This window comes from Balearica regulorum, chromosome 3 (genome assembly GCF_011004875.1).
Source record: "Balearica regulorum gibbericeps isolate bBalReg1 chromosome 3, bBalReg1.pri, whole genome shotgun sequence".
NCBI lineage: Eukaryota > Metazoa > Chordata > Aves > Gruiformes > Gruidae > Balearica > Balearica regulorum.
This window is the reverse complement of record NC_046186.1, coordinates 20,982,399-20,995,062: the sequence shown is the minus strand read 5'-3', so window position 1 is coordinate 20,995,062 and position 12,664 is coordinate 20,982,399. Positions and strand designations below refer to the sequence as shown.

The window sequence follows — 12,664 nt, the reverse complement described above, 5'->3', positions numbered from 1 at the left end:
TGTGACATAAGCACTTGCCTCCCCTCCATGTACTGGCCTGGGGAGCCTGGAAATTGAAATACCTCCCCTCTTCTGGGATGGAGCTACACCTTGGAGGAAAGCTGCCTCTGAGAAGCTGGCCTTAAGGAAGACCTCCTCTGAAACCTAACTCTTATCAAGCTGGAGTCCTTTAAAAAAGTAGCTTTTGCTCTGCCTCAAAATGTAATGCAAACAGAACTGCACAGAGTCTGCAAATACTAGCTAAACCCACAGACTGCATGTGCAACATGTCCATATTGGATTGCCTGGTACTTAGATACAAATGATTTATAGGTTTACAGGTGTGAGCAACTTTGCAGGTATAAGTACAGTTGAAAATCTTACCAATAGTATTATAGTCATGAATTAATATTTTCTAAAGTTATCAGCTTTTAAGTGTTTAGAATTACTAATAAAACAGATCTGGGCCATTATTACTTCATATATTTCTTTTAATTATAACATTTCTATTGTAACTAGTCCATATATTAGCAAGTAAGGTGTGTGGACATGCACCCAGACAAACATGCACATCAGTTTTCTCTCTTCCTCTTCTAAACTTACTTGTTTCGAAGCCAGATAATTTCTGGTTTAGGATTGCCTTCAGCTCTGCAAGTGAAGTACACTGTATTCCCTGAGGTAACGTCCACATCCTGAGGCTCTGATGTAATTCTTGGCCTCTCTGTATCAACAATAAAGCATATAAGGAACTCTTACTTGTTTTAAAACTATTAAAGAATGGTAAATAAAAAATTTTCCATACACCTTGTAGAAAAACTTTTCACAAATGTTTTAACTTAAAATATTTATAGGCTTAATCAGGATTAAACGCACTTTTCCCCATGCAGAAGTGACTGTGGGCTTTCTGGCCTCCTCCATTGTTCCTTAGGACTTCTTAGCAGACTGGAAATGGATTGTGCAAATTTGTATCAGGTTCTAAAGTAGCTCTTTTATTTATTTGAACAGAGGCTCAATTTGCTTATGAAGGAAAAACTTTAAAGTAGCAAGCACAAGTCCCGTTTAAAAAAACCTTTCTCTAGATAAGTATCAGTGCCTAACCTGCCTCCTTCAGAATAATTTGTCCAGCTTGCTTCCTGCAGTTTCCGTATTCAGGCGTCTTAGATGTGCAGAGAGCTGGTAGGATGCCATGTGAATTATTCTTGCACCGAATCCCCTTTTTACTATCTTTTTCAAGAACTTTGTAGATGCTTACGGTCATAATTCCATGATCAGATTTATATCCAATACATAATCAAAAGGACAATTTACTTATTTCATATCTTCACCTCATCACGTGGCTGGGCAGGCAAATGCCCTTCATCTGATGAGAAACTGGCATTTTGGCTCTGGAACAGGAGAGGTGCCAGGCTGAGCCCCGGGATGTCCACAGGGCACAGCCTGTGCACTCCCAAGCTGAAGGAATACAGATGAACAAAAGGATTGTTGTAAAAGTGCTTATCCATTAATCCTTCAGCGACAGGATTTCAGTGCCTGTGCAGGGCACTCCTTGTAAGTACAGCTGAGTAAGAAATAAATCCAGTGGCCCAACCTTGACTCCAATAATATCAACAAGTGTTTTAACAATAAGGTTTGTGAAATCAGGAGCAATTCTGTATGGCTTCTTTCTTCCCTTTCCCTTGTAGAAAAAGGAATAAAGGACACCAAATAATATTAACATAACACCAAAGACCCTAGCTGACACTCCTTCTATAACTAAAATTGAAATACAAAAAGGAAAACTAAACTCTTTCTGCACATTCACATTTAGTTCCTCAATGGGAAATTTCAAACATGGCTATATTTCTTTCATTAAAGATAGGCTGAGGGACAAAAGCAATCAGTTCTGTCAGAAGTCGAGAAGGAACACAGGGAGATTTATGGAAATACCCAATATTGACCAGAAATGCTCAGTGTTATCAAAGAGAAAAAGAAGAAAAAATTTTAACATGCCGCCCCACAAAAAAAATTTAAAAAATGTCTGGGTACATTGAACACGCTACAAAAGCCAGCAGGAATTGGCAAACCTACCACAGTTCAGTTCTTCTGGTGTTATCGTGGCCACTGATCTTCCCTGGATCCTTCGTGGATACTCACAGGTAGCTGCTGCTTGAGCATTACCTGACTCCGCGTACGTCTTCAACAGCTCTGCCAGCCACAGGATTTCACAGTCACAGTGAAGAGCGTTTGAATCCAAACGTCTGCACAAAAAAAGAAGCAGCCACCACACCTCTTAGCAAGCTCCAACTATTTTGCTAGGATCAAAATGTTTCTGTAATACCAGCAGCACTTTCTTCTGTGAATAGAGACAAGGGGCAATCTGGAATACTGGTGACAGTCACTTGCTTATATGCATTCTGGTAGTCTTTTTACAAAAATGCATATAATTTTTACTGCATGGTGTTCAACACAGCAAGCATCGAAATAATATTTCTTTTTTAACCCCAGCATTCAGTGAATAAATCAAGTTTTATTTAGACATTATACAAACTTTGCTTAAATAAGGAACTTACACCATTCTCCACATTTTATTCCTGTTTAATACTTATTACTGTAGTAACTTCACTGCTAACCTGACAGTTTTACAACTACCCATTTTGCTGATCAGGCAACGGAGACAAAGACCCACAGTTTTATTTAAGCATTAAGTTCTTGTCAAGTTCAGTGGGTCAGTAACTTTGTAAAACACCTGCCTATTGCAGATAACGAGAACCCATAAATTCTGTTGACTTTCTTTCCAGTAGTGGAGGGCCCTGTTACTATGTGGAGCACTGTACTTTCTGGTTAAGGGCCTTGTAGGAAAAACAAAAACATTAAATACAGAAACCTGTACCATTAAATATATCTATATTTAAACTGGAAATAAAGTTGCATGGCAAAGCAATCTCAGTTTGGTTTATCTTTGGGGATAATAAACTTTTTGATAATTTTATCTCTTAATAACTTTTTTTAACCTGTTGTACAAATGCCCAGAAATTTTTATTCCCTGCTCTCCTGTGAAAAACAGGCAAGACTAAGGAAGTTACTTATTTGTACAAGTGACTGTACAAATGTCTCCCAGTATATTACATGTTATTGGTAGAATTTAAATGCAGAACATGAAAGTCACCTTTAGGGATAAGCTGTCCCACGTCAGAAGACACCAGGTCAGTCTAGCACAGTGTCCTGTTCCACTAATAGCCACAATTAAAACTCCCCTTTACTTAGGCATTATGTGAAGAAGCATCTCTTTCTGTTTGCTTGAACTGCACAGGACTTCAAGGAAGGTATGTGTGAAGCAGGTACTACTGGAAGGTGCACTCACCATCAAAATTTACTTTATTCTGCCTTTTGTGCACAGTTAAAGGTATGGTTTCACACTTGTCCTAAACCAGCAGGACAATCTTCCAGCTGTTTCCCTTGCAATCTCTTTTCATAGAATCACAGAATGGTTTGGGTTGGAAGGGACCTCAGAGATAACCTAGTTCCAACCCACTTGCTGCGGGCAGGGACACCCTCCACTAGACCACATTGCCCAAAGTCCCATCCAACCTGGCCTTGAACACTTCCAGGGATGGGGCATCCACAACCTCTCTGGACAACCTCTTCCAGTGCCTCACCACCCTCACAGTAAAGACTTTCTTTCTAACATCTAATCTAAATCGACCCTCCTTCAGCTTAAACCCATTACCCCTTGTCCTGTCACTACACTCCCTCATAAGCAGTCCCTCACCATCTTTCCTGTAGGCCCCTGTCCTGGTTCTGGCAAGGATAGAGTTATTTCCAGTTATTTCCAATTTCCAGCCCCCTTCAGGTACTGGTAAACTGCAATTAGATCTCCCTGGAGCCTTCTTTTCTCCAGGGTGAACAATCCCAACTCTCTCAGCCTGTCCTCATAGGAGACGTGCTCCAGCCCTCTGATCAGCTTCATGGCCCTCCTCTGGACTCGCTCCAACAGCTCCATGTCTCTCCTGTACTGGGGCCCCCAGAGCTGGACGCAGTACTCCAGGTGGGGTCTCACCATAGCAGAGTAGAGGGGCAGGATCACCTCCCTCAACCTGCTGGTCACACTTCTTTTGATGCAGCCCAGGACATGGTTGGCTTTCTGGGCTGCAAGCGCACACTGCCGGCTCATGTTGAGCTTCCCATCAATCAATACCCCCAATTCCTTCTCCTCAGGGCTGCTCTCAATCCATTCTCCACCCAGCCTGTGGCTGTGCTTGGGATTGCCCCAATCCATGTGCAGGACCTTGCACCTGGCCTTGTTGAACTTCATGCAGTTTGCACGGGCCCACCTCTCCAGCCTGTCAAGGTCACTCTGGATGGCATCCCTTCCCTCCAGCGTGTCGACTGCACCACACAGCTTGGTGTGCTCTCCCAGTAGAGTTAGCACTGTGACTCGCCGCACAGCACACTCCTGGGAAGGGGGGTATGAGTGCATGACTGCCTTCCTCAAAACGGCAGTCTTCGATAATTTAAACAATGTTTATCCTAGATGGATGGAGAACCTGAGTGAGGGATAGAAAACTCTCTGAAAGGGACTCTTATCAAGATCCAGTTTCAAATGCTACTGAGGGACCAAGAAGTGTCTAATTTTCCAAGTGAATGGCACTTCAAGAACTGGCTTCTGGAGTGGCTTTTGAAAGTAATACTTATCTTCTTATGCCACCGAGTACCTTTTTATAACTATGTTTTAATCATCAGATAAGGACAAGTGAAACAATGAAAAGAAAATACCACAATAATCAAATATTGAAAGAACATAGAAGGATCATCCAGTATGACATAGAGAAGAGGGGGAAAAAACAAACCAACCAACCCAAACAAAAACCAAACCAAACAAAAAAAACCCCAACAACAGCTGTGTACATTATTTGGTCTACAAAACAAGACCTTATGACTACAAATGATTCCAAAACAGGAAATAAAGAAAAGGATTTAGTCAGTCACTGAAGATGGTAGGATATGAAGCAATGGTCTCAGTCTGTGTACGTACACAAATGGAGTACAGCTTTGGTAAAATTATTTAATATTTAAAACAATGACACAATGAAAGGCATTTTTCAAGGAAGATAAATATTGCAAGATGAGGTACAGTATAATTAGATTATTTAAACTTTCTTTAGTTCAATAATAATTCAATTTACTTACAGTCTCTTCATAGATTCTAAGTGACTAAATGTTCCAGGAATCAAATGAGATATTCTGTTGTTATGCAAAAATCTGTTAAAAAGCACAGAAATACACATGTAAAAATTCAGATTTTGACACATACTCATTTCATGTACATTCTTCTGAAAGACCTTTCAGAGAAAGTAATTTTACAAAAATAAAATAAATTGAACTTTTTTCAGCAATTCATTGGCTGCTATTTTTTAAAGGACATCCAAGGTGTATTTGGTGTGTCCATATGGGGGAAAAAAAGCCATAAAAAGAGAAAGTAATCAAAAAGGAGAGAGCTCATAAACATTCAAATGAGATACGTAAAAAAAAAAAAAAGTCATAATATAAATCGCCTACTTCTTCATTCATAACATTTATTTTAGGCCAAACATTGATCACAGCTCTTTGGAAAATAGTTTTGCAACAGAAAAATACACCGTATGCAATGCTCATTTCTGCACGCCTATAAGGTCATCCTGACCAAGGTGTTCTTGGCAAAGACTACATAGTAGTTACAATACAAAATTTAGATTAAAAATAACCTATGAGAATGATAAAAATATTATTTTCTAGTTTCAAACATTTTATTTAATTCAAACAAAGAAGTAAGCTGACTCTTCTGAATCTTACCCCAAGAAAAACAAACTTACAGCCTTTCAAGTTTTGGAAGATGGGTAAAGGATTCAGGTTCCAACGTTTCTATTTGATTAAAGTGCAGATACCTGAAAATATGTTAAACAAAAAGAAAAATACTGAAACATTTTTCTTAATGAAGCTTAAATATTATAAAACATTGGTTATTATTTACATCCTGTTTACACCTCTAAATGGTGATAGTGGTGTAGTGGCTTAACTTTTTTCTGCTATCATCTGAATCCTGTACTTGAATATGAGAGATACAAGATGTGACAAACAAGAAGGATTTGTAGATCACACTATAGAGAGTGTGTGTGTGTGTGTGTGTGTACATGTATCTGCAAAAAAAAAATTGTTTGAAAACCATTACTTTGGAGATTTTAGAGATAGTACCTTGAATCCTCTTTTGCCAAGTCCAATTTTCATTTGTATGTGTACTTGAATACATATATATGTAAAAAAAGAAAATGATTATTTTTTACAGGAAAATGTTGCAGGTTGTTTAGAAAACATTTACAGTTTCCAGCAGAATAACATTTTTAGTGGACAACTGTTTTCATTGCTATCACATTAAGTGAAAATTTCAAAGATGTTGAGAAGTAACCTGCTCTAGTTCATGAATCCTGGCATTTAAAGCTATGAATGCTCTCAAAAGCCAAACAAATTCATAACATAAAACCAAGCTTGATGTAATTGTTTTTAGACAAAGGGCTTCCCAGCAATTGGCATACAATTAACCACCACATCTGTGCTCTGTTTGATGCTCTGTTGATGCTTATGTAAGCTATTAATATTACACAGCAACAAATATTACACAGCAGTCAATCCTGTAAAACTGAAAAAAAATCTAATGTAACAAGACAATAACCAGATTATTAATTTGTAGCTGCTGTGAAAATGGACTGCAGAGGCAGTACCTCCACAACTTCAAATCTTGATTATGTTGTGGAGATACACCATAACCTTGCAGACTTTGGATGCTGATGATATCCAAATGTATCCAAATCTCCTAAAGTTTCCTATCTGACCTCTGACAAACTTAGGAACACCTGGAGGATGTGCATGAATAGAAATCACTGTAGGCTGGAGAATAAAAAAGCCCATCATTCAAAAACAAAGAGAAAATCTCAGCCTCTCCAAACCTCCTGAAAAATCACACCTTCAGCATGAAAAGTAAAAAGACACAGAAACTCCCTTGCACTGAAACACTGCATGTGCTCTACTCCCTGCCCTGAGCTGAATGGTCGCCGCAGAGAGAGGAAAGCGGGAAGAAGTGGCGATTACAGCAGAGAGGTGTTGCAACGAGCCCTGGAAGGCGCGTGCGGCGGGGAAGCCAGGCATGTGCCTGGCAGTCTCCCAGATCCCCCGTCAGCAGCAGCACGGCCCAAGCACGAGCCAGCGAGCAATGCCAGGGAGCAATGAATGGGGACCACAGAAAAAGCCAATAAATCAGCACGGATGTGATCAGGCACATCGGAGTGTCAAGTCTGCTTACTGCCAGTGCAACGCGTGGCCACAAATTGCAGTGAGCATAGAGTATGATCCTGTTTGCATAAGGAAACAAGAAGCACTGTGCCTGCCAGTCTTCATCTCCCTTTCGAAAGTACAGGCCAATTTCATCTAAATTAGAAAGACAGACATCTCAAAAGCAGATATTTCCTGCAAGGTTCATTCAAATCGCCAGCAGAGAGAAGAGAGACCTCAGTCAGGTCCAGCCCTGAGGAAGGAGAGGCAGGATGGGCCCAGCTGCACGGTGGGAAGGCACGGCTCCCAAGGAGTTGGGGCTCTGTTTTCCCACCTTCCCAGCATCAGCAGCATATGGGGGAGGGCAAAGCAAGGTGGGGATCACTGCAGTGAAAGAGGACAAAGGGAAAAACCAGACACAACTATAGGGTTTGTTACTTCTTCTGAAGCAGCCTTGATTTTGGAAAAAATTACATACACCACTTCTTGCCAACAGGGATTTTTTTTCTTTTTAACTTTGTTAATTCTTCTTGCATTTTTATGATGCATAAGTACCTTGCAAATCTATCTCCTTATCTTCCCAATAAACTAATCTCTTGAACTTCTTTGGCATTGACAAGGCAAGATTTGTATGTACAAGTAATACCTCTTACTAGAGCAACAAATAAGGTTGGGAACAGCAGGCACATTGAGGCACACAATCCCTTCCTCTGGTCCATGGATTAGAGGTGAGATTAGCAAAGACAGAAAAAGAGAGGACACCTCTCTAAAACAGTTTAAGTGATGTATACATCATTAAACTCAAAGCAACAGCTCGTAACTGCGCTTTAGTATTCAGGACTACTATAATTACAGATGTAAATAATCGTTCATGTGCCTGAAAACTCATCTTGTTTTTCCAACCAAATTAATCGGTTCTAATTAAAACAGTATTTCTGTTATAAACTTTGCCTTGTTTACAACCTCAAATCATCACAGATACAACGACAATAATTCAGGCACGGAACCACATTGTAACAGTTGTTACCTCATCAGAAATCACGCTGCCTAAAGTAGCTCAAAAAAATCAGATAATGAAATCCAACTGGAAAATACTCATAACTGCTTCATATTACAAATTATTTGGGGTTTGCAGGTCTTTAAATTATGACCTCAAAAAAGTCCTGAGCAACTTGGTCAGGCAATTCATGAACAGAACAAGGTGTTAAATATGTGGTCAAAGTAATTAGCAACATGTGTAATTGTAAAAAAATAGATGCAGAAACCAGATTGCATTGTAAGTCTGCAATAAAAACAATAAAAAAATCCTTGGCTTTACGACCTACATTTTAATCACATTTTATCACTTAGGTTTATCACTTACATTCTTTTCTTGTATGAACCCCATTAATGCTTTTTTTAAGGATTTTTAATATTTTAATTAATATGATAATTTCTTGGGCTGGAAATTCACTTTAAAGGTAATGATATTCAGGAAATAATCTCACACTGACATGTTTTTATAGACATCTTCTATGTTCGGAGTATAAAACATTCCTAAAAAAAGTAGTATGAAGTAATAAAATTCATATTAAAAAGACTTTCATATTGGAAATTAAAAGACAAAGCATGTAAGAATGATTTTTAAAGACTCCTGTGTCTTCCTATTTAATTCTGAATTCATTATCAAGGATGAAACAGAAGGAAAGGAAATATTTAGAGAGAAAAAAAGTCCAGACCAAACACACCTACAGGAATATACAGATTTGATCAAATAAGCATGGTTCAGATTTTACCTTTGTTATTATTAATTTTGGAGGATGAACATGTACAGTAAAATTCTAAATATTTAAATAGTATGTTTGCCATTTGCAATTATTTGAAAGACAATGAACAAATAGATTTTTCCCACATTTATCAAAGATCGTTCCCTGCCCAGGGCTATGAAAAGAAGTAACAGGCTTAAACCCCAAGGAAAGAGATTTAAATTAGATGTTATGGTAACAATCTAAAATACTGCAACAGGGTATGTAAGAAGATTATGGAATCCTCTCTTTAAAGAGTATACCATAGGTATTTTCAGCAGCAATGAGACTTTAATCAGACTCCACTGTGTTAAATGTGCATAACTGTTCACATACATTTATGCAAAAACCAGGAACCCTTTGTACTATAAAACTTAAAAAAATCATAGCAACATTTCAAAGCTACTGAAAATTGAATTGAGAGAAATAAAATTAATATAACAAGTTGCATCACTATATGTAAGATAGAATTTTTATCTATTAATTTCCCCCAAAATATGTATATATGTTCATATATACATACACAAACTACAGAATAACTCTAGTAACAGCTTATAAAGAGCAAAATTAGTATGTTAATATGAAAGTTAAAAGAAAACACATAATTAGTATTCCACTAAGATTATGTAAACAGATTTAAATAATTCCATTAGTATTTGGGGGATGCCACTAGTTAAGGACTGCAGAGAACACTTTTTGTCCCTGATACATATAGCTCTTAAGAGGACATCTCAAAAAATATAGTAGATATTTGGAAGAAAAATATTGTAAAAACAAACATGTACATCTGCATTTAGAGCTCGATCTTGGGATCCAGATACAGCAAACTCAGGACCTCCCAAGCCAGGTATTTCAGGTGGGATTCAGTTGTCTAAGCACAGGCATACAGAGGCATAATATAGCGGTTGTCTAAGCGCAAGCATACAGAGGCAGCTTTCGCTGCCTTTCGGGTGCTCTGGCTGCCTTCCAGTTGCTGCTCCGAAAAAATGCAACTTTCCTGCTGGTATGTGTCGCATTTGCCAGACCCAAACATATGTTTTGCAGATTCAACAGGGTCTAAGCTGGTACTTAGCGGCTACTTTTAATCAGCTGATTTTCTCCCTTCATGCCCTGCCATGACTGAAGAGTTAGGTGATGAAACATGTATGGCTCAGTGTGTTCAAGCATCTAAAACTGCCAAGTTTTTTTCAGAATTTACTCTAGCACAAGCAAGTTTCAAGATCTGATTCAAAGATTGTATTCCCTTGGCAGAAATTTCTGAAGAAAAGATATTTCTACTACATCAGCAGCTAAGAATTCTTCCGCAGAGGTTTAAGCAGGATCCTGCCAGCAGCAGCACATACTGGGTTTTTTCCTCCCTTACACATGCAACAGGCCTCCTAAATCAAACAACATTTACAGTTTATCTTTAAAAACCCCCAAAACCAAAAATAAAACAAAACCAGAAAAATGTTTGCTTTTCTGTTCAGTTAAAAAAAACCCACAAAAAAACCCACAAAAAAACCCACAAAAAAACCCACAAAAAAACCCACAAAAAACCAAAAAAGCAACTATCAGTGTCATTATGCTTCATTGGAGTACAAGAAATTGCTGTGAATCAAAGTCTTCCGAGACGTGGACAGCAGCATCTCCTTCTGAGAACTCTGCTAAGCATTGAGAAAGCATTTGGCTGAGTCAACACATCCAGTAGCAAAATGTGTTTGATAACTTGAGGTTGTGGAAGCCTCAAATGCAGAAACATTGTACTGAGCAGTCAATACAGTCCCAAACTGAGGTCAGAGGACTTGAAAATTTGTTTGCAATGTCTGATTTTTATCTTGTGAACAGTCTTTCTCCAGAGATAGTGTGATAAAACAGACCCTGTAGAGTCAGAACTTATTTTTATGCTAAAGATGTATAAATGACAAATCTCCCTCAAACTCTTATAAACTAAAACCTTAATGAATACACTCTATTCAATTTATTTCCAGGCCTGTGATCCTATGCTCCCATTTTCCCACCTGGCGACCCTTCTTTTTCAGATCTGCCCAGGAGACGGGCTCTAAAAGAAGCGAGAGTTTTCTGATGAGCATGCAGCAGGGCAGCAACCCTCCCAGCAGCTCACCAGACCAGCCGCGGGCGCTGCTTGTGCCAACTGATGCCACGACACAAGGGCAGTCACTAAGCAGCAAGGTGCCAGGTTCCGCTTCCATACTTCCGAGCTAGCCATGAGACTCAATCCTTATTGAAAACTTAATTTCATACAGAATAATGCTGATGTCTCAAGTTAGAGCTGAAGCTGATACAGCATGGTATCACTGCAGGCAGAGAGGCTTAACTGCAACCTAGTGGAAATGTACATTCAGAAGGCGTTAATATTCCAGAATGATTTATGTTCTTCAGTCATGACATAGATCAACAGGAAATAGAGCAAAAGAAAAAAGGGCAACTGTTGCCACTTGCAGCATATCAGGCTTGCGGCACGGGGAAGAATATTATTTTGGAAGCATTAGTAATTCAATAAATGGGCCTCAATATTTCAATTTCTACACAGAAAAAAAGAATTGCTATTAGCATGCAAGTAAGCCCTACCAGTTGCTGTCAATATGCTGCAGTAATCATTTCTAGAGGAGGAGGAAGAGGAAGAGAAAGACATTAAGGAAACAAATGACATATTTATATATGTTTGATAATTATCACTTTTGTTTTGTATAAAATTTCTTCCTTCAAAAGGCATCTATTGCCCTCTGAAATGAGCTTGTATGATATTGTACCCATCTGAAGCACCGTTTTATTTCAGATACACACCGTGTCCATTAATGTCCACTAGACGTTTATAGTAACAGGGAAACTGGTACATATTACAGAAAATTTGTAATACACTGATAAATGTCAGGAGTTTCAAAATTTATATTGGTCCTAGAAGAAAGATGTTCAGCCCCCAAAATTTATATGCTACAAAACTCATTGGTCTAGTATTGTTATTTAGCAGTCAAACTGAAATAGTTATGAGTTTATAACTCTTTCCATTTTTCTAAACATAACCAAAATGAATGTATAGCAATGCTTTCTGATTATAAAAGAAAACATACTTAAACTTCATAGAATCAATACAATCAGGTTCTGTTATGCTAATAACTGCATTTTTCATTCTTTTTCAATAGAAATTAATCTTCGGTCATTATGATGTGTGGTGGAGTATGGTTTTAATCATCCTTTCTAGAAGACATTACCAAAACAACTACATTACAAGCAATAAACCTTCTTAGTTTTTAAACATCTGTATATGGCAATGATTAACATGTATCAATAATAGTAAGGTTTTAATTTTTAAATCTCTTCTTGTTTTAAAATATTACGAAACTGAGTTAAACTTCAAGAGACTAATTCGGCTCTAGTTATGCTGGCATAAAATAGAGTAACTGCTGCAGTCAGAGGAATTGCAATGTTATAAAACCTACAGAAATGAAATCAGAATCTCTCTCTAGGCAATACACATTCATTTTCAACATTTTCCACAATAATGCTGCTTCTTCATCAAAGCTATGTAACAATGTATAGGGACACCGGGAATGCAAATCACAAATAAAAGACAAACACAGAAATGAGGAATTTGACACAGAGATCAATTTTGTTTTTCCACA

At 38.2% G+C, this 12,664-nt stretch overlaps 1 protein-coding gene across 1 annotated transcript in view; it reads right to left on the bottom strand.

The window, feature by feature from the left end:
* Positions 1-12,664, bottom strand: part of PXDN (peroxidasin) — a 95,419-nt gene that overhangs the window by 43,177 nt on the left and 39,578 nt on the right. The window contains exons 5-8 of the mRNA XM_075747251.1: positions 5,808-5,879; positions 5,146-5,217; positions 2,047-2,216; positions 583-700 (exon numbers count right to left, since the gene is read on the bottom strand). Coding sequence (XP_075603366.1) covers positions 583-700; positions 2,047-2,216; positions 5,146-5,217; positions 5,808-5,879 — 432 coding nt within the window. The remainder of the gene's footprint in view (positions 1-582; positions 701-2,046; positions 2,217-5,145; positions 5,218-5,807; positions 5,880-12,664) is intronic.